The sequence below is a fragment of the Podarcis vaucheri genome, assembly GCF_965113315.1.
Source record: "Podarcis vaucheri genome assembly, chromosome: 3".
Taxonomy (NCBI): Eukaryota; Metazoa; Chordata; class Lepidosauria; order Squamata; family Lacertidae; genus Podarcis; species Podarcis vaucheri.
The window spans coordinates 50,242,333-50,265,453 of record NC_138761.1 but is presented as its reverse complement, the minus strand read 5'-3'; the positions used below and the strand labels follow the sequence as shown (position 1 = coordinate 50,265,453).

At 44.7% G+C, this 23,121-nt stretch overlaps 1 protein-coding gene across 1 annotated transcript in view; it reads left to right on the top strand.

Annotated features, from left to right (window-relative positions):
- The first annotated feature begins 667 nt into the window (after positions 1–667).
- PGBD5 (piggyBac transposable element derived 5) overlaps positions 668–23,121 on the top strand; it is a 66,426-nt gene continuing 43,972 nt past the window's right edge. Inside the window, exon 1 of the mRNA XM_082217011.1 lies at positions 668–1,367. Coding sequence (XP_082073137.1) covers positions 695–1,367 — 673 coding nt within the window. The 5' untranslated portion in view covers positions 668–694. The remainder of the gene's footprint in view (positions 1,368–23,121) is intronic.

Sequence of the window (23,121 nt, the reverse complement as noted above, 5' to 3'; positions counted from 1 at the left end):
TGCAGTCTTTCCCAGATGCTCTAAAGTGCGCTCTTAGGATGTATTAGTGCCACTCCAATTTTCTCCGACATGAAAGCGACTCGAAGACCTTCATCACAGCTGAGTGCAACAAGCGTGCTTGCAGATGCTATTTGCGATGAAGGGTATGTGACAGGATGCTTATTATGGCCAGGCGATTGTCATGTCCCAGGTTTGTGCAGAAAGGCGTGTAATTCCTCCCCCCCCCCTTTCCCCAATTCTTTTCCGGCTCCGGTCAGCCGACCAGTCCTGCTGGGTCCTGCTGCTTGCCGACTTTCCTTTCAGACCATGTGCCACATCTGTTTGTTGTTGCGAGTGGAGAGGCGGCTTGATCCCGCTCGCCCTGCCTTGAACTCACTCATTCCAGACTTCTGGGGGACGGAGTCCAGAGGCTGGTGGGGTTTCAGCACCAGCGCCGCTGGACAGCTCCACACGCCTGAGCTGCGCAGAGGGGCTCGGCGAGGCGCCTGGCGTTTGGTCCGGCTGGGCGGTTGCTCTGTGCGCAGCAGCCGCTCTCTCGCCTTCCTCCCAGGCAAGCCTGTGGTTTTAAGCGGAGGAGACCGTCCCCTTTCGGGGGCGGGGAAAGGGCGGGCTCCGGGCGTCCGGAGCGCGCATAAAACCCCACCTCCCGCTTCAGGACTGCAGCTACAATTGGCTCGATGAGGCACTGGGAGAGATGTTGAGCTGGCTGCTTCCACCCATGGCTCTGCACACACACAGGGGCGGGTTGTGCCGGGGAGAACGGGAGGCTGGGCTCCGAGGCGGCGGAGGCGGTGGAGGAGGAGAAAGCGGCTGTGCTGCTGCTCCCGCAGCCTGCCTGCCTCCTTCGGTGACCGAGCCGCTGCTGCTGCTGGGCTGCTGCCTGCGGCCGGACGACCCGGCCGAGCGGGGGCTGCTGCTGGCGCCGGCGGGCGAGATGATGGCGGAGGGCGGCGGCGGCCAGAGGCTGAAGGCGCTCTCGCTGCTGGAGGCGGCCCGCTGCCGCTACGAGAGCCTGCAGATCTCCGACGACGTCTTCGGCGAGTCGGGCCAGGACAGCAGCGGCGGCAACCCGTTCTACAGCACCACGGCCGAGTCGCGCTCCGCCTCCGACGAGGACGCCGACGAGGAGCGCGAAGCCCCGGACGGAGGACGCAGCCAGCGGGGAAGGACGGCGGCGAGACGCGGAGCCAAGCCAGCGGCCGAGCAGCAGCAAGTGCCCGGCGGCTCGGAGGCGGCTTGCCCGGGTTCTCTGGAGCAGCAGCAGGAAGAAGAGAAGGTGGAAGAGGAGGAGGTGGTGGAGGACGAGAAGAGGGGCTGGAGCCAGAGCCTGAGAAACACCGCGACCCCTTTCTTCAAGGATAGCAGCGGTAAATCGGCTCGGGTGTGTGTGTGTGTGTGTGTGTGTGACGGTGGGGGAGCTTAGGTGACTCGAAATGCGTGGGTCTCTAAGTGTGCGCGTGGGGGGAGTAGCAACCCTTCGCCCCTCGTTCCGAGGATTCTGTAAAGTGCGGTGGGGAGAAGTGGGGAGTTACTGGGTGGTGCGGGGAAGGCGCAGCCCCTGGTGTCTAAGACTTCCTGGTTAGGGAAAGACCCGGGAACTTAGGGAAGAGCACGTCTGGACGGGCTCCCGGGTAGGTGCATGGCTTCCTCCTCGCCCTGTTGGTCGCTTCTTCTTGCAAGGAGCGCCCCAAAGACGGCGGCACCATCGAAAGTGTGGCACGGTCTGTAATGGGATGGTCCCCTGTTGCATCCGTGCTGCTGCTGCGCCTAGCCAGGAAAGTGTCGAGAGATGTGTGCGTTTTATACATGGATAACGGAGATGCTCTTCTATCGAGTGACTCTTCCACATTATGGGGTGGCGGGGAAAGGACCCCTTTTTGAAGCGGGTTGACCCTGCCTGAGCAGAGCCATCTTCTGTGTGAGCTCGAAGGAGAGGAGGAAGGAAGCTGATCTCGCCAGTGCCAGACTGCAGTCACCGCTGCTGCCTAGATTTGCCCAGAGGAGAGGAGATGCGGAAAAGGCGCATCGCTCTCCGGGAAGCAGAGGAAGCTGCCTTAGAGCAGGTCAGAGCTAGTTGATCCAGCTAGTTCAGTGCTGTCCACACAGACTGGCAGCGGCCGCTGGGGGGTTTCAAACAGTGGCTTTCTCTGCTCTACCTGGGGCATTCTGCATGCAAGGCGGATGCTCTACCACTCAGCTGAGGTCCCTCCCCATTAATGTTCTCTTTAATAAAATATAAATAATAAATATAAATTATAAAAATTGGGAATTGGGAAACCGGTTTTTATGATGTTGTATTTTGACATTGTTGTAACCTGCCCTGGGACCTTGTATCGAGAGGAAATAATAATGACTACTAATAAAAATAAGGGAACTAAGCCAGGCTCCATCCCATTCCATCTGTTTGGAGGGCAAAGCCTCAAAAAGTCTCAGATCCATTCCATTTTCCAGTTTCAGAACTGGCCGTCTGGTCTGATCTGTAGAGTTTGAGGGAGCTGCGGAGCATTCAAAAACAAAGCACCTTGGAAGTGTGTTCCTGAAAAGGGGACCACCCTGTGCAGTAAAATGGCCATCCTTTCAAATAACAGAGCATTTTGGAAATTTCTGCTTGAGAGAATCCCTCTCTAGCCTGACTAGTAACAAGGAAGCCTTGGGTGTTCAACTGCTGAGCCAAGCCGTCTCACTGCATCTTGTAAAGAGTGGGTCAGCAGACATAAATGAGCTGCAAGATCCCCAGAGCTAGTGCGACAGCCCAGCCCTGAATGTCTGGCTGCATCCTGGCCTCATTAAAAGACTAGCTTGTAGGGCAGACTCCTCTTCATCATGCCTGTTAGTCGTTAGGGGAACAAGCTTTTCTTAGGCTGCGGCCTGGGAAACCAGCTGCGCAGGAGGAGAAAGGAGTGAAGTGGCTTTCAGGAATGGATGCACAGAGGTGCCTAAGTTTTCTTTGGATATCACTTTAACTAAGTGTAGATCTACATGCCAGTCAGAAACTTTGAAAGCTTAGTCACTGGCAGGCAGGGCTTGGCTACTTTTGGAAAATGACAACTGCCTCTTGTTTATGATTGATTATTTATGAAAATGGTTTATATCCCACCTTTTAGGATACAAATCCTTTCAAGTTGGCTTACAAGTAGCATTTAAATTACATTTTTAAAAGCAATAATCAATATCAACATATTAAACATATTAATAAGTTTTCGGGACTCTTCCTCTGGGGCAGTTGGTGGCAGGTGGAGGTAAGTCTAGCTGGAGGTGGTCTTTTGAGATGTTCTGGCTGGAGGTGGTCTTCTGAGATGGTCTTTGCCTTGTCCCTTTCTCTCCTGGGATCCCAGGAGGGGTAGGAATTGGATTAGCAGGATCATAAGCCCTTCTCCTTGGATGATTCCAGGAGAGTTCACAAATGAATGTTCACCACTCGGTGACTGCAACAGCAAGTGATGACATGACTGTAAAAAATGGTAATACATTGTGCATGTGAGAATCTGCTTTTGTGTTGCTCAAATACAGTAATTTTTGCCCATAGAGACGGTTCTACCAAGAGCCAGTGGTGACGAGTTCTAAAGTGACAAAGGTGCAAGTGTGAATCAGCCCTAAAGATACCTCTGAACAACAAAGCACATGATGCAGGGTTCTCTGACATTCTGCAGTGAGGGGGAGGGGTGTGTTTCTCATGAAGCACATACTGTATCTACTTGCTCTCATCTAATCTGCAGAATCATAGACTCAATGTCCAGACCTATGACACTCATGAAGTTGATGGTCTTTAGTGCCCACCATCTCTGGCCATTGGCTGGGGCTCATGAAAGATGGAATCCAACATCATCTGAAGGGCCACAGGTTCTTCATCCTTGGTCTAGGTAGACATTTGAGTTGTGGATTGATGACTATGTCAGATGGGACTCCTAATGAGTCTGACTAGGAAATTCAAAGTTGGTGAATAAACTTCTTTTTTTAAAGTGTGCTGACAAATGTGTGGCTCTTAACAATGTGAAATACCAGGTTTTATAATATGTGGTGGTGAAAAATGTTGGATGTAGCCTGGTTAAAATTATATTGCAGCATTTTACCATTTTCTTAATGAAGAACCCCACCACTATACGGGATGCATTCACTGAACTGAATTGTAAGAACTGGACAATGTGAGCAGAAGTTGGCAACAGCTGTGTAGCAAGTAGGAGTGGGTGTTCCTCCAGTTGGAATTGCTTTGGAATTATTTATCTGCATATGTGTGGTGGGGGAGTTTGTCTGTTTTCGGAGACTTCTTGTCTAGCTCATAATTTCAATTGGTTCTCAGAATTGTATGTTGGTTTCTCAGTTTGTTTAAGCCTTGGATTCTATATTTACACCCCCACCACATGTGAACATCCCCTCCAACATAACACCGAATATGCCTTATTTATTTGATTTAATCTGACTGGTGTAAAATACCTTTTATAACTATTTTCTTCTTTATCCCCCCTTTTTATAATCATTTTTTCATATTTTGTATATTCCTTGAAGTTCTTGTTTTCCCCTAACCACTTCTTTGTCCATTGCTCCAGTTGTATACATTTAAACCAAGTTATTTTACTTCCTGTTAGAGCTTCTCTTATTTGTTTTTTGCATCTCATTTTCTTCACCCAATCCTTTATTTTAAGTATTTTCTTCTCTTTCACTTTTTCAGTTTCCATTTTTTAAATTTCCTTGCCTTGGATACTATAGATAGAAATGTGTAAAACAACAACAACAAACCAAATAAAAGAAACAAAAAAGACCACCCCAAAGGATGATTATTTTATTTTTAGAGGCTCCAAGGATTTGCATAATACCTGAGCTACTGGCACAAGGCATAGCTCTGGAAAGGCTGTGGTCCCTAAGCTTGTTTGACTATAGGGATGGAGAGGGAATTTTGATTCAGTTTGCATTTGAAGTGAACCTGCCTAATTCTTTCTTTCGATAACTACACAAACCAAAAAACATAGCTATCCTTCAAAATTTGCACTCTGCTGAATTTGGAGGGCAACTTTCCAGCCAAGTTATGTGTACAAAATACAGTGGTACCTCAGGTTAATAACTTAATTCGTTCCGGAGGTCCATTCTTAACCTGACACTGTTCTTAACCTGAGGTACCACTTTAGCTAATGGGATCTCCTGCTGCCACCGCGCCACCACCACGTGATTTCTGTTTTCATCCTGAAGCAAAGTTCTTAACCTGAGGTACTATTTCTGGGTTAGTGGAGTCTGTAATCTGAAGCGTCTGTAACCTGAGGTACCACTGTATGAATATACTAAGTTAGCACATGCATAAAAATACATACATTAGTGACAATAACAAAATGCATTATATTGGGGTGAAAAAATGAGAAACCAAAATTGACAAACTATTTGATCAAGCTCAGGGAATATTCTTGAGCCACATGAGCTGAAAGGGAGACAAGACTAGCTTGTTATACTTTGTACACTTCCTGTATTTAGCCCATGTGCTTGGTAAGACCTCTTCCCTAGTTGTGCTCCCAGGTCTACAGTGACTTGAGCTGTTGCAGGGGAGAGGGGAGATTTACAAAGCCAGTATAGATGGAACCTAAAGTCCCAGGCTTTAACTCACTCTGGTTGGGGAACTTCCCTGTGATACATCAGGAAGGTTCAGAGATTGAACAGCTCATTTTCTCCCAAGACAATGGGCCAATAACTCAGGGATCCCAGAGCTCTAAAATCCACCCTTTAGTGGCTCCACTGATGCTGTGATTTAGTGTCCTAGTCTTGGATTAAAAAAAAGATGAACGTTTTCAATTTTTGTACATTTAGCTGTAAGACAGTCTGGCCCCTAGTTGTACATTTAACTCTTTTCACATCCTGAGCTGGAGAAGGATTTTGCAGGGAAGAGACACTGAATTTGCAATACATTTGAGCTCTAGAAGTCAGACAAATATATACTCTGGACCACGTGACTACAAACTTCAGCAATCTAACTAGTTGCCAAGATCTATTTTCTCTCGATATTTTGTATAGCCATCTTAGATTGCTGATCTCAAAACACTTAAGAATAAATCCATTTAAGAACATGAGACTGCTTCATAGAGTAGGGTTGGGAAAACCACAGTCTACCTTGTGTGATACTTTCGTTCCATAATCCATTAGCTTGTGAGTTAAAAATAAAGAGTGGACATCAACGTAGCACCAAGGAGATTGTTCCATCAGATCTCATCTTTTCTCCCCCACCCTCTGCAACTACTGATCTGGGGGTTCTTGCAATCCTAGAGCAGATTTGGAGGAGGTGGAGGGAAGCACAGTAAGATGAGAGACTCCTGCCCAGTCTAAGGTATGTGTTGCCTCTGCCAGATCAGTATTTCTGTTGGAGTGAATATTATTATCCTTCCTGTTAATAAAAGTTGGTTGCTGGCATATGGAGGTGCTGGGTACCAAAATGGCTGGAGCCGGAAGGTCCCTGATGGGAGGGAAATTTCCAAATATGCTGTAAAGCTTGGCTTTTTGAATAAGTCCCTTGTCCCCACCACTCCATTGTAGGGGGACTGATAAGGGAGAGCAACAAATGGGTTTGAGCTTATCCTTTCCATGCAGAAGGTCCCAGATTCAATCCCTAGCATCTCTGGTTAAAAGGTAGCAAGTGATAGGAAAAACCAGTGCTGGAGACCCTGGAGAGCCTCTGCTGATCAGAATAGACAGTCCTGGGCCAGATGGATGGAGAAATAATAATTAATTATTTGTACCCTACCCATCTGGCTGGGTTTCCCCAGCCACTCTGGGCGGCTTCCAACAAAGATTAAAAATGCATTAAAATGTCGCACATTAAAAACTTCCCTAAACAGGGTTGCCTTCAGATGTGTTCTAAATGTCAGGTAGTTTATCTCTTTGACATCTGGTGGGAGGGTGTTCCACAGGGCGGGCGCCACTACCGAGAAGGCCCTCTGCCTGGTTCCCTGTAACTTGGCTTCTCATAGCGAGGGAACAGCCAGAAGGCCCTCAGCGCTGGATCTCAGTGTCCAGGCAGAACGAGGGAGGTGGAGACGCTCCTTCAGGTATACTGGACTGAGGCCGTTTAGGGCTTTAAAGGTCAGCACCAACACTTTGAATTGTGCTCAGAAACGTACTGGGAGCCAATGAAGATCTTCCAGGACCGGTGTTATATGGTCTCAGTGGCTGACCTGCTTGCTACAACACAGTGCCCTAAATTGAAAATGCTCGGCAGGCGACTCTAGGACAGACAAGATGAAGTGCTACTTCGTACCACGTGTGTTTTAATTGATGGAATTTTCTGCCATAAGATGTGGTGATGGACCTATAGCTGGGTTTTAAGATGGGGTTAGGCAAATTAATGGAGGATAAGGCTATTGGCAGCTTCTAGTTCTGACAACTAACTGGAACCTCCAGGCCTAGGGACAGCTTTTGGGTGAATATCAGTGGGAGAGGGACTGTTGCCTCCTAGCAGGCTTGTGGGCTTTGTGGTGGTGTCTGGCTGGCCGCTGTGGGAAGAAGGGTGCTGGACTAGATCAGGAGCAAAATCCCTTTCAGCCTGAGAGCTGCTTTCCCTCATGGGGAACCTTCTGGGCTGCCATATGCTAGTGGCAGCAAACTGCTGGTTTGAATCTAGAACCTAAACAAAATGTAGTCCTTTGTTCTGCAAAGGATGAATGTCTCTTTTTCAAAATGGCATGGAAGCTAGACTCAAGATAAGAAAACAGATTCTTGCTACTTCTGCCTTTAAGCAGTTGTAGGTTTGAAATCTTATTTTCTGGACGGGAAATGCAAGCTAAGGATGAAGATTCCTAAGGAAAAGCCAACAGGAGCTGGGAAGCATCCTGTTCGTGACAATTTATCTAATATGGGGGATGATGCAAATGTTTCAGAAACTTTAAAGTAAGAGAGAGGGCAGCTATTGGCAACACGTACAGAGAACCAATTTTGTCTGGGGGGAAATTGCATGTGAAAAGGACATTTGAGAGGAACACCAGGGACTGTATCCAGCATTCATCAAACTCAAAGTCTGAATGTAACTAACTTGGGTCCATTGACTGTGAGTCTTAGTTAGATCAGACCCTATGTATTGCTGCTTATATTTTAAAACTAGAAGGTTCAAAAGCAAATGGGGGACAAGGTGTGTGAAAAGAAAAGGGCTTTTTGGATGTGGGGACACTTCTCCCTCACCCATCAGACAGGGCAGGGAGTGCAATAAATATGGGAAAGAGCTCTTGAGTTGGGGAGCAAATGCTTTGTGTGTCAAAAGTCGCAGGTTCAATCCCCTACTTCTACAGATAGGTCAGTGAAAAGGACGTGTATTTGAAACACCGGAGAGCCACAGCTATTCAGCGTAGTAAATAATTCTGAGGTAGATGGTTTTGCATGGTATAAGGCTTCCTATATTCCTGTGCCAGAAAATGTAAAAGGAAAGGTAAAATGGATGCTTTAGTTGAGTTTCTTGCATTGCAGGGGGTTAGACCAGATGGGGTCCCTTCCAACTCTATGGTTGTATGAAAGAGCATTCTTGCAGAATCACCGTGAATACAAATATCTGCCCCACCCCCACTGGAAATAACATTTATTAATATTTACTAATACATTGCTTCCTCACTTGTCAGCCCCACTCGGTTCCTAAAGTGGCTGCTAATGTTAGAAGGGGGGGGGAGCATATCATGATAACAAAACAATAATAAATACAAGCAGAGCTAAAAATAAGAAGGAGCCTGAAAGTATAGCAGCAGCAGGACAGCAAAAACTCCAAGCAAAGCAACAGCTTGGCAAAAGAAAAAACATCTTTTCAGTTTGCTGAAATTGCAGAAAGCGGGGGGGGGGGGGTCAAACAGGATTCCGGAGGAAGTGAGCTCCACAGTCTAGAGCCAGTCTGTGTTGTGTGTCAGTCAGCCACAGCATTTAGGAAGCTGCCTGATCTCAAACACATCGGACCACTGGTCCAGCTATTTCAGTACTGTTGACTCTCTAGGGTCTTAGTGTCCTTCCCCAGTGCCAGGGATTGAAGCTGGGACCCTCTGTTGGCAAAGCAGACTGAGCTATGACCTCCAAAGGCAACGGGACTTGGAAGAAGCACAGTACTGGGGCCATGTTACCTCCCTGACCAGACCTCTGTGGGTTATCTCAAGAAGGACAACAGAGGTGGGATGGGAGCCAAATGTTGCAATGCTAACAGCAGGCGAAGTTGTCTATTTTTTTACATAGGCCTGGGAAATGTACATTGAGATCTCAGCAAAAAGAAAAAAAAAATTCCTTAGGAGAGTTAGTCACAGAGCCAGTCTCTTGATGCAAATGGCATTAGTCATTCCTTTTCCAGAAAAGTGCCTTTAAAAAAAGGATAATTTTTCTTTCAGAGAAGAAAATCTCGTGGATCTTACAGCTGGGCTCAGTGAATCTGTCAATCTTTTTCCAGTGTTGGAGGCAATGCAATGAAGCAGAGAGATAATATAAATAATATAAATTCTAGACCATCTCTATTATATAAAGCTTTTCAAAAGTGCGACAGAACATGTCCCCCCCCCCTTTTCTGCTTATTTAACACTTGTGATTTTTCAACGTTATAAATCTTCTTAGCTTTTTCTTTAAAAAATGTTCTAGTTATGCATGATATCTGTCTTGCAGAATAGAGATTGCTAAATTTTAAATACTACCAGTTTTTCTTAAGGGATGGCATGTATTATTGCAATTGAGATATGAAGGAATTTTAGCATAAAATCAGTACACAGACCCTCCACCCTCCCCAGGTTTATTTTTTGGTCAGGCAGTTCTTTCCTTTGCATCTATAACATTCTTCAAGAGGAAGTTAGTTAAGAAATATTTATCAAGAATATTATGATTTTTCTAAAAGGGCATTAGTATCTTTGAGTATCAACAAACCTGCAGAGAGGAATAACTAGTAGATATTTCACACTGGGCTTTCAAAAAGCTTAGTCTCTCACCAAAGGCTCTTGGGTGAAATTGGCAGTCATCGGATAAGAGGACATGCTCTCTTGGGGATCTGTAATTGGTTAAAGAACAGAAACCAGATGCTGGGAATAAATGACAGCTTTCACACTTAAAGTATGTAAGCAGTGGGGATCCTCAAGTATCAGGATCTGTTCTGTTTAACTTATTCAGAAATGCTTTGGCGTTACAGGTAAGCAATAAGACTGTGCATGGGCTTCCAACCCAATCTGATTTGTAAGTGCTGCTGAGGCCCTGTCTGTTTCAGGCTGATCTGGACCTAGTTTGACCTAATCTGCACCTGAGTTTTACACAACTCTAAAAATCCCATTGACTTGCATTGCAACATGTAAATGGCTATAACATTCTTGGTTTCTGACACAGCGGCATGAACTTTGTGGTTATGGTAGCCACTATAGAGGGGGTTAGGCCTGCCAACATTTCAGGTGTGTTGTTCCAGGGCTTTATATGTTAGCTACCTTTAAAGTTTGCTTTTTTAAAAAAGCAGGCTGTGAGTGCTCAGTTCTCAGGCTGCTGTATTTGCCCTGTTCCTTATAGCAGGATTTTGAAAACATTTGACTTTTTAAAATTAAGCTTGAGATATCAGACATGGGCAACTAGCAGACACTGGTGGAAAGCAGCATGAGGATATCTGTGCAGTGCCAGGGGATATAATACAGATACAGGAGTCTTTTCAGGGTTGTCTTTTTCAGTGGGAAAAAGTAGTATATACATTGGAGTCACAAAACAGATCCTATCATATATCGGGATAGATTTGCAGCAGCAGGAGGAAGTGAGGGGAGAATAAAAAGATCTAATTTTAATAATGTTCATTGTGGTTAACACTTGATGATGGTGGTGATACTGAATTCAGAAGGTTGTGGCTAAATAATATGCCCACAATGTTTGGCTGTTAACAAGAGCATGTTGTCTTTTCTGCCATAGAGCAAGCTTGCTTTCCCCTGCCTTTGTAATGGTTCTAAAAGACATAATTATCATAAATTGAATGCTGATGGAGTCGTCTGTCTTGCATCTCCCCCCATGCTTTAGGTGGGCTGTCTGCTCTTTCTTCTTAGTACACAGCCCCACTTGCAAGTTTGCTCTTTACAAGTTCAAACATCTTTTTTTCTTTGATGCTACCAATCAGGTTTCCCCTGCCTGGCAAGCCCTCTGCTCCTCAGTTGGCTGCCTCGCAGGTGTTCAGGATGGTTGCATTATATGATTATAATAACTCATGCAGTGAGGGTTCTACAGAGGTTTGTAAGGGGTAGAATGGTCAGTACTACAGTTTTCTGGAATAGCTTTGGAGAAGCACCATCACAGATCTGCTCGACACAGAGGAATGAGCTATGTTCCTGTCACCCAGGCTCTTGCTGATAACTGCAAAGTGATGCTCTCTCCCTTCATATTTCTGTGCTTCCTGCCCCTGTGCCCTCAGCTCAATCACTGAAGCACTCAAAACCAAACTGGAACCAAAATGGAAGCCCAACTTCCATTCAACGTAGCAAAAGCCACATGCAGTACTGACAGTACAATCCTATATATCGAAGTCAACCTCATTTGAAGCCCCTGGGAGTTGGACTTACTCTCAGGTAAGTGTGTGTAGCTGGGAGGGAGAGAAAGACAGTGTGCATTCTGATTTATCCAGGAATAAACTGGGACCCATTGAGGTATAAGTGGATATAAAGATAATACAGTAGGAGGAAGGAAAGGGCTGCAACCCTATTAATGCTGGAGAGGATCATGGCCTTATTCTCCCTTCATTATTTGTATATGCACTTACACAGGCATGAATCATTTGAGTGATGCTCTTATAGATACTTCCCAAGTTTAATCCAGGATGAGTCTGAATGAGCACACTCTGCTTTTCCCTTGCGGATAATCCATTCAATCATTTCAGCATCTAGAATGGCTCTGTGGGACTAAATGCAGAACAATGGAGAGATCCAGTCCTTAAAACCTTAGCAAGGGGGGGTTGCTACTGATGTAAACCTGGGAATTCTGGGTATGGGAGGAATTAATGGATTTGTAATTAAGAATAGGAGAAGAGGTTGATGCAGTTCAAGGTGAATCTATATGATTTGCACTTAATAATAATAATAGTAATAATAATAATAATAATGCATTGAAACAGCCATCCTTCAGAATTTGCACTTTTCAGAATTTTGCAGTGCAGTTCTTTATTCAATGTCTGAAAATGCACATACTAGTGTTTATATAAATGCATGAGTTATTGAAAAGAGAATACAAGAATGCATTATTGATTTGCAAAAATCCATATATTAGGAGAAATTGCGTATAAAAACGTGTGTTTTAGGAGAAATTTGCACTAGCACGCTGAATTTTCATGAGGCCTTTTTTTTTTTTTTGCAAACTGATGTGGAAATGTGAAGAACCAAAATAGGAACAATGAGAAACTAAGAGAAACCAAAGTTGACAGATTAGCCTATCCTTGGTTGTGACCAATTGATCAGGAGTTCTAACAAAGGCTGAGGTTACATGACCACTTCCCTTTGCTTTTAATTAGGGCTGCAAGCATTTGTTACAAATGGAACAAAGTGTATCCTAAGTATGTCTGTGCAGAAGTCCAATGGAGTTCAGTGGGGCTTTTTCCCAGATACGTGGGTGTAGGATTCCAGTCTTAGTTGATTAACCAACTATGGCTGCATTCCTCTTCACACTTACCTAGGAGTTATCCCTATTGAATCCAATGGGCCTTGCTTCAGAGTAGACATGTATGTGATTGCACTGCAAAACATTGGTTGATTAATAATTACATTAAGCATGCAAGTTAAGAGTATACTAGTTTACTTTTGAGGCTATTTTGGTAATAGTGTACAGTGGTACCTCAGGTTACATACGCTTCAGGTTACAGACTCCGCTAACCCAGAAATAGTACCTCGGGTTAAGAACTCTGCTTCAGGATGAGAACAGAAATTGGGCTCCAGTGGCGCAGCGGCGGCAGCGGGAGGCCCCAATAGCTAAAGTGGTCCTTCAGGTTAAGCACAGTTTCAGGTTAAGAACAGACCTCCGGAACGAATTAAGTACTTAACCCAAGGAACCACTGTATTACTGAAATAGGGAATGAAAAATAAAATGGCATTTCCGTGGTAGCCACGGAAGTTTATCTCATGCATCCTTGCTAAAAATGAAATAAAAACCACCATTTATAACCAGTGCTGCTGTCAAAACCACCATCAAATCACAGGTTACCTCTGTGTCTACTTCTAGCACTGGTCTGAAATGACAGCCCAAATTTCTTAAAGACCTCTGAAGACCCCAGAGCACATCTGCCTTCTCTGGAAGGTGTTTTTGACCTACATTTCTAGGAAGCGTCACCTGCAAACTGCTAGATTACCGAAAACCTTTTGCGTACAATCCACTGGGAAATCCTATGTGCTAAGCCTCCTTTGAAAAGGATGGGAACCGTCCCAGAGAATGATACAACCCCCCTTTACTAAGAGAATGTCACTGTGCCCCCATCTGCCAAAAAATCCCTCTCAGCTGGAGAGATTTTAATCAGGCCCACATGCCCTGCTATAGCACAATCTAGACATTTATGCCAGGAAACCAAGGAGATAACTTGATTAATGCAGAGAGCTGGACCTGCCTTTTGGGAGCTGGCCATGTTTGCAAGATCTGCAGTGCACTGCTGAGCAGAGTGTAGAGCGTTGACAGTTTTAGCTTTAAAAATGCTGTTATTTTCCTAAACGATGGCCAAAGAGAAGAAAAACATAGCAAACGTAAGGACAGGTTATTTCCCCCTCGTGCCATAGAACCACTTTGTTTTATTTTGACTCCAGCGCTCATTTGGGCCATGTTTTCTTTGCAGTTAAAATATTCTGAGTGGCAGTAGAAATGCACTGAGCAAGCACAGAGGACGTGCGCCTGGTGTCCTTGATTATGCAGGGAACTTTTGGCTTTCATTCATCAAATGTTTCCCTGGGGAAATGTTAAGAAGTTTAGAATGGATGGCTTGCAAAGAAGAGCTGGAGCAGAACTTTAGCGCAATGCTGTTGTGCCACTACCTTATATGGGGTGAGCCAGTTGACCCTTGACCTGCCATCCCATCCTGTATAATATCGGATCAGCCTGTAGTTCAATGTAAGATGCTATGTCCTGTATTGACTCAATACAGGATACAGTTTGTCCTGTATTTCCACTCCTCCCTCCCACTCTGCCAAGTTAGGGATCCTCTCCAGATGTGTTTGTGAGAAAGGGTGTGCAAAAGGTCATGTATTTAAGCTCTGGGTAGCAAAGCACAAACCGATTTACGTGTGTGTGTGTGTGTGTTTGTGTGTGTGTGTGTGTAAAATTCCAGAGGGGGCATTTAGGCTGCAATAGATTAGAATGGATTTCTCTGAATTCATTTCAGCACCAGATGGGAGAAAAATTGCCCCCCAACCCCTGCCCCACCCTGTCCTGTATTTTGCCAGCACAAAGGTGGCAATCCTATTTTCCACTCATATGCATGTGTGTATATTCTAAAGAGACATGGTGGCTGCAATCTAAGCTGTTGAGACCGCTACATACATCACAGAAAAGTACACTGGAATTAAGTGGATGCAATAATTAATCAGTTAGAGGAATTGATTTTAAAATCTTGGGTCAATTTTAAAAGATCAGTTTCTTAGAAACCAGGGTGTTGGTTTTTTAAAATAAATAAATCTGAAAATGGGAAGGGGCTGATTAGAAGAGGCGTTCCCCATTCTCTTACACAAAATGTCTCTACAAAGATGGTCACAGCTGTCAACCTTTCCCTTTTCTTGCGAGGAATCCTATTTGGAATAAGGGAATTTTCCTTTAAAAAAGGGAAAAGTTGACAGCTATGAAGATAGTGCATGCTAATATGTGCACCCATCATCTTTAAAAGCCAGCTGTTTCATTCAGGGTGAATGAGTTGAGGCATCTGCAATGTTTTATAGATTTACTAGGCCATTCTAAGTACAGGCTTAAGTTAAACCAGCATAAAGCAGGACAGATCCAGAGCTGGTTTAGGAGGTTCAGGGAGGGGGGAAATGTTGGCTGGGCCAGCCTTGGACCAGTGGGGTGGAAATAAACCAGCAAAACACAAAGAACCGGCTCAGCTGGTATCAGTATGGGAACTGTGCCCACCTGTTGACATGCGAGGACAAGTTCCCAGGTGCCCTGATCAGATGTGTAGGAACGACAAGGCTACACAGAGATGGGTCATGGGAAGCAGCATGCAATTGATAGCATGGGAAAGCAAACAACCAGGGGATGGAACGCACACAGCACACGCAAAGTGCACACCCACAGGCAACAACAGCAAGACTGGGTAGCAAAAGGCATTTGGAGCGCTGCAGTGCCCCAGCATCCCATATCACACACACATAAACCTTGCAAAAACACCAGGCGTGCACACAGGATGATAGTGGCACCCCCACACCCCAACAGAAGGGAGATGCTAAAGGGTGGTGAAGCAAAGACCTGGTGAAGAGAGCACAGCAGAGGTTATATTTTCTGAGAATCCTCCGGAAAAATAATCTCTCATGATGGCATTTTACCATTGTACTGTTGAGAGTGTTATGGTCTGTGTGTGTGGTTTGGGAGCTGCACGGTCAGGGGGAAAAACAATGCTGTCCAAGGTTGTAAAGACTGCGGAGAGAATAATTGGGGGCACTCTTCCCACCTTGGATCAAATCTATGCTTCCAGATGCCATAAGAAAGCTGCAGAATTAGTGAAGGATAGTGCGCACCCTGGAAATTATCTCTTTCAGCTTATGCCTTCTGGTAGAAGGTACAAGGTTATAAAGACTAGGACTAGCCGCCTGAGAAACAGTTTCTATCCAAATGTGATTTTGTTTTTAAATGCAGTGTAAGGTAGTCTCTATGTGAGTATATTGTATTCAATTATGGGGTATCAGATATTTTAGGGGCTAACCAGGCTGGGATAGCTGGGATAGCAGGCTTGTTGGTTTTTGAATGTCTGATGTAGATTTTTTCAATTTTGTTGTTCTGCATGGGACAATGACAATAAAGATTATCGTATTGTATTGTATTGTATCGTATCGTTGAAAGTTCCGTATGAGATACACATGGCTGAAGGCACAAGCGCCGACAGTGAGCGAACAGGAAACATGCATGTGACCCTCTTCAAAAACTCCAGAGCAAGCCCTTGGGTGGCTGCAGCAGACACGAGCCTGGTGGTGGACAGCTGGCATCATGGTTGCCATGGTGGCAGCAGCACAAGTGTGCACACCTAGCGGTGCCCCCCTGTGCCTCAGCCACCACGGCCTCTGTGCTCACCCCAACATATTGAGAGACATCGCTATCACCATTTCTAAGACGTATCCTTTGTGCTGTCATTTCAGAATGACTTAGTCAAAGTTCCTTATCATTTTGTGAAATCAGAACATGCACCTCAGATCTGACTGCTTCCTTGTGGCTACCCAGCTGCTTTCCAAATAATAATGTGCAGTTTATTTAACAGTTTGGTTTCTCTTTGCAAACTCTGCATTATTCACTTAGCTCAAATTCGGTGACAAAAGGCAGAGCCTGGAGACTAAGCTGGCATGGAAGCCTGATTTTCCGGTTTGAGAATGAGAGTCCATGTTACTTTGGAAAGGAAAGCAAAGGTCAACAAACACTGCAGTTTAATCTCTCCGACATATATGCTATATTCAGAACAGTAATAGAAAGAGTGTTGATAGATTTTGACGAGATAACTATCCCTTAATTAATGCTGGGGTCCTTTAAAAGACAGTCAGTAGATCTGGAAAAAGAAGTTACGTGAACCTAAGGCAGGCACAGTTCATAGAGCCCATGCTTCTGCAAGAAATGGCCATTTCTCCTTACCATTCTACACTTTTGAGGATCCTTTTATGGATGTATTCTGCAACATATTGCTGATTCAATAATAGTGTAGTAGTGGTGAATTTATGCTGGCCCATCTATCTAATCAGTTGTTAGGCAATGTTTCCCCAATGTTGCGCCACTATCGCTGTCTGGAGGGGCTCACTCTGGCAACAGAGCACAACAAAAGTAGACAACCCAGCCCAGGACCATTTAAGAGTTACAGGATTTCAGCAGGGAGAGATGGGACATGCAGTGATTGGAAACAAAGCAGTATGTGTGCCCCAAAATGACTGCAGGCACGAAGAGTACTGAAAATAGGGGTTGAACATAACCACCCTGATACCATCATGAGCACAAATCAGCATAGATGCAAAATAAGAAAGATGTCTAGTAGGGGCCCTTGTCACAAAAGACAGCAATATCATGAGCCATTAACCGAAATCATGTTCCTTTCAGTCCCATCTTCTGCATCTTCACTTACTTGAGTTCAGCGGGACTTCACTCAAAATAGGTGCACCACCTATGAAGATGTAGGGCACTCCGGCAATCTGGTGTCCTTCAGATATTTTGAAGTACAACTTCCATCATTGTTTTATTCCTTATTATTTCATAAAATTTAGACGCCACTAGTTTGTAAACCCCTTCTCAAAGGTTTCCTTTAATGTGCAGGATGTCCTCCTGCCACCCAGAGCAGATTTTTTGCGGGGCAGATGGGGCTGCAGCGGAAAAAGGATGTTAACAATCTATGGCCTTTTAAAATGGGGTGTGGTTGCTTTTAATGTATCCCTCCCCCCACCGGTTTTAATGAATTTATTATTTTGTTTGCTTGTTTTTCTGTAAAGTCACTTTAAATTGCCTGTGGTATGAAAAAGTGTCCAATAAATTTAATAATAAAAAGGGACATAATCAAACATGATATCCCCCTTCTACCCAGTTAGTGGAGTTCCATTCTCAGCAGGTATAGTCTGTAGAAATTCAGCTTCTTCCACTATTCTTTTCATCAGATGGTTCCTTTCATCTTCTCATAAATCACAAAAAAGGACTGACTTGCAGTACTGAGGTCTTAAGAGCAAAGCTCATTGATTTCTGTGGGACCCCTGGCCTTTGTTCTATGGCATATGACCAGACATTTCCACTGTGGTTCTTTTAAAAAGAAGGAGCCCTGTGCTAGGTAGTAACTGCGACTCTTCTTGGCTCTCTGGTAAAAGAAGATATGTGAGTCACAACAGTCACTTGGGGTTCTGTCTGAGTGCCACATAAATAAAAAATGGTGTTTTCAAAAGGAGAATTGTCACTCATTTTCTCTGGGCACTGACTCAGCAACAATCTGAAATACTGGAATGCCACAGTCTTCCTCCTGTGATCTTGCCTTTGCTAACAATTTGAATGGAAGATTGAAATGTGCTAATGACTGCAGCTAGCAACCTGACTTTATTCATCAATGCTGCTTCCTTTTTACTGCTCTTGGAGAGGAAATTCTTACCCCTTCAGGAAATGTGTAGCTGGGGCAGCTCAACCACAGTAGGGAAACTGGGATGACTGCCTGTCAAAGATTTCTCAGTTTTCCGTGATGGTGGCCGGTTCCCTTACTCTTCCTGTGCTCCACAGCCTTCCACTGAGCAACTTCAGCTCAGCCCATGTTTACTCAAAAGTTGTTGCTGGCATCCATATGTCTTGAGAGACAATGGAGTGTGCCTCCAGGGGTGAGGTCAAAACTGCTGTGTTAGCAGCACTGAAGTGACTTCTCTGGGGCGCAAGTCTGGGCAGTGTGCATGGAGGTCCTGGGCTGCCCAAACAACAAGACCTCTTTCCCAGCCTCACTGATGTTTCCCAAAGGAAAGCAGAGCAATATGTTTGGGACCAGCTTGCCTACAGGAGTTGCCAGAAGGAGGCATATATGGCACCATCCAACCACCTTAGCAACTTCACTCTGGATTGTATAGGGTTTATTCTCCAAAAGATACCCCACAAGGCAGCAGAGGTTTAGGATCAGAGTTTCCTTGTCCTAGATGGGCTACCTTCCCAGGTTGATGAGCCCCATCTGCCCCTCATTTTCCTCTAGAGTATTTTGCAGAAACTGCCTCCCAGGCACCACTGTTCCAAGCAGAACCATAAAAGGGATGAGTGGTGGAAGAGATGCAGAATTCTGCTTCTTGGGAACCAACTATCCAATTACCTCTGCTTCCAACATAAACAAGCAAAAAGCAGCTGCTTTCTGAGAAAGACCTGCTTGGAGAGCAGGACTTAGGCGCACCTGTTCCCCAAAAGAGAACACAGTTGTCTTAGAGCAAAGCGGATTTCAGTGAAAAACAGCATGGCTCATTAGGCTTGTTTGCTGGACCTCTGCCAAACTGCTGCACAGGGTGCTATTCTGACAACAGCAAAACAAACCAGCCCAGAACAAAACCCACACATGAGAATTAAGGCTATATGGGTGAAACCCTTGCTTCACCCTTTCCTCCTCTCTTTTGCTCCCCTGGTGCCTTCAACATTTAGAAGGGAAGCTTCTCCGAGCAAGGCCCTCTAATATGTACATGGATGGGACTAATAGTACCAAATTGCTCTCTTGATCCAAATGCTAATGTTATTTTACAACCTAATCGTTTTTTCCAACACAGCTTGCATACCTTAGCTTCCTTGCTCGCTTGAGTGTTCTGGAACTATTGATCTTCAGGAGGGTAATTTGCTGCTCTCTGTGTCGTCACTGTAACCTGGATTTACACACAACTCTAAGTTCTCTCTAGAATTGTGTCCAGTTCTTTTGGACCAGTGGCAGCACCACTAAATTTCCTATTGGGTTTGTAGGAGACCTGTGCTCTGTCCAAAGCCTAGATACTGAACCAAATTGGGCTGATAGTGGGTAGGCTTTGGCTGGATCAAGTTGAGACACCAGATGGTTGGGAACAGGGTTGAATTCTCCATTCACCAGCAAAATCAAATCCTTAGTCCCTTGGTTCTGGGGAAGAATCCAAAGCAAAACAACATTACAGGCCACAAATATCCTTTCCTGGCTTCTTATACTTCTGTAGGATGACCCCGCCATTTTCTTAGGAAAGGTAAGGTTTCCACTTGCCCCAATTCCTTTACTTTTTGCTACGGGAATATCTAGCCCATTATATTCTACTGTCCTTTTAAAGTCTGCATGTTGTCTATGAACTTTGGGTCATGTGTACCATTTTCCAGGAATGTGAGGTCATTTGCAGCATCTTTGTAGAATTGCCGCTCTTTAAAAATTGAGGAACGCTGAGGAAGAACATTCTCTTATCGCTGCAGGTGCTGTTTTGTGCACGAGTAACTGCTGATGACTGAGCATTCTCCACCTCATTCTTAGCATCAGCTGTGAAGCCTAAACCAAAACAGCCTTTGCTGTATTCTTTGGTAGCTGCACAGTAACTTGTACAGTATTTTTCCGTCACAGGCTCCAATTCAGCTCTGAAGATGAATGTGTGTTTCAAGGCCTAGCTGTGCAGCGTAAGGCTGGGATCTCCATATGTGTATGTCTGAGATTTTAAATAGCAGCCTGGGATCTCATGTATGTAGGAGCCTGGGGTCATCTAATCCTAGGCATATACTTCTCCGGAGTCGTAATGAAGCTGTTTGGCAGTTTTAGGACAAGGTTAGAAGTATTAATTAATATTTTTCAGGACTAGATTGACAGCTCTTAATGCCCTAAAATGAAGCAGATTAATATTTTGCTTGTACTGAAGGTGGAAGGCCTTGTTTTTATGTCCACAAATTTGCTCTGCACATCAGAGATCCTATTTATACCAAGAGTCACAAGGAAATGGCAGAAGAACTGTAGGCAAAGTGTTATGATTTATGCATTTTAGGGCAACATATATACCTGCATGTAAGCTTATTTGATTTTGTAGGCGTAAGGAACCCAGCTATCATACTTATAGAAACCTGAGTGGAAAATTACCAGGCCATAAAAAGAGCATTTTCTTTAAAATTCTAAGTGTCAGTTTTCTGTATCAGAAGAAATGAGAAAACGTTCTGTGGTTACCAAGGGAGTTTACACCAGATTCAGGTGGCTCTGTAGTTAAGAAAACAGGAATGTAATAATGAAAACCTTCTGCTGAAACAATCTTCTGTCATACCAGAAGTTGGTTGTAGATTGTGACCTGGATATTGGATTAGATGAGATCATGTTGTTATTAGTAAATATAATCTTTGGAAATCTAAAAAAGACAATTCAGTTAATTAGGCCCGGGAAAATAATAAGATGTTGTTTTGTTTGTGCAAGCTTATTGTTTCACTTGTCCCCCTGTTCCCTCTCGAGCACCTCTCATGATGAGGAAAGACTACTGACCTACTCGGAGTGACACCTGTCATTTACCATCTCATTGCCCTCCATTTTAGAATAGGGCTTCCTTCTTCAAGCTTATTTAGAATTGCTTCATGGAAGAGAGTACCTCTAATTCTCTCCATCAGTACAGTAATCCCAAACCATGTTTGTAAACTTTATTTTTTGTGAAAGTATTTTAAAAAATTGACAAACACAAATCTGAACAGTTGCTACACCATCATCTTATGAAAAAAAAAACCAAAAACTCCCAAGTGGAGCTACCAACTGAGCACAAAAATCCCCCCCACCGGTTTTATGATGCCCAATTTTCTTCTCTCTCTCTCTTAAATCCATATATGTGTCTCACAGATCTCCTTGGAGCCATGCTCCAAATATGTGTGTTCAAATATGGAACAACAGAAAGTAAACAAAGAACAAAGACCCCATAGAGATGTGGATGATGGAAGAAGTACGTGGGGGTGGGGGCTGGGGGTCGGAGGCAGATTCATTGTACAAAATGAAAGGAAGATACTATATAATCTGCAGTGTGTGTGTGTGTGTGTGTGTGTGTGTGTGTGTGTTGGAAGTGGTCCATTTAGAGCCATTGACATGAAGTGTGATTTAATTCTGCAGAATGCACATATACAATGGGTTAGATCCAGAAGCACACCTTCTGCAAATGGAAAGGCAGAAGGGACTGAGAACCAGCACTTGTTGGAGGAAGTGTGGAAGCGGAAGAAGACAATTTCCATTCCCCCTTCCCCTTGCATCTTCCATGCTGTCCCAGAGGGTTCCTCAGTTCTTCAGAGCAGCTTTCCAATAAGCTGTAAGAGGAAGGCAGAATTGGCAAAGACCATCTCCTTCCACTTCTTTGGCAGGAGCATCCTGTGAGCAGATGCTCACATTTGTGTCAATGGCCATCTTACCTTGGAAATGAATTATGAGTAAAAAGAAACAAACATCTAAAGCTTCAAGAGAAATCCACCAATCTCTACCACTCCATAGCCTTCTGTGGCAAAAGGGCCTTGATTATGGATATATGTGCTCATTGTGATTTTTGCATAGCGTACACACACCCCATGATTTGCAATATATTGCCAGGTGAAAAATAATGAAACAGACATAACAATATGGACTTCAAACTGGTTTTGGACGATATGTTTATATATCTCCCAGTGCTAGTCCTGAGCATTCTTCCTTCTCCACAACCAACACTTCAGCTTGAGGCAGCAGCGGAGGAAGCCACTCGGACGCCTGGGGCGGCGTGTGCCGCCCATAGGGGCAGGGCATGGTGCACTGCGGGGCCTCTGGAGCCTGCCTGCCTCCTCCCACTCAGCCACCCTACAGCTGGGGGGGGGGGCAGCGGGCGGATCATTTGGGCAGCGCAGAGCCTGCACGCACCCAAGCCACCGTGTTTCTCCCAGGAGAGACGTGTGACTCAGGCACGCTGAAGGCCCTGCGGTGAGTGCCGCCCAGCATTCTGTCACCCCCCCCCCAGTGGTGACACCCAGGGTGGCACACACCCACCGCACCCCCCTTCCTCCACCACTGGCTTGAGGAACCGATGTGGTAACCAAGGAGTTTCCAAATGATGCAAGTCCAAACCCTAAAACAGAGACTTCTGCAGCCATTCCCCAGCTTGAAAGAAACAGCATTGCTCATTCAGGCCATTTCATTGTAAGGAAGCGGAAAGCTCCCTCGAAGCTGGGGCTGGTGAATGGAGACAGCAGGTGCTGCTTGTTAGTTTATTCTGGGGAGATAATGGTCAGCAATATATATATATAACTATAAAAGGCTTAGTTGAGAAAATTATTGCTTAACCAAGAAATTTCTTTTGAGCATCATACTGAAAGGCTCAAGAAAAAAAAGAGAAAACACAAAAGCAATAAAAATGGTCAATAATATAAAAAGCGGCACCCAAAACCCCTGTGGAGCTCTGGCTTGTTTCTTCTCTTTACCTTTGATGATTTTCTTGCTATGCTGTTCCTATAAAGATTGCCTTCGGCTGGGGGAAGGCTAGCAGATGCAGCCTGGGATCGTTGCTGTCTTCTACTTTGTTCAAAAGGTATTTTAAACTAACTCATTTGAAGGAAGGAAGTTCAAAA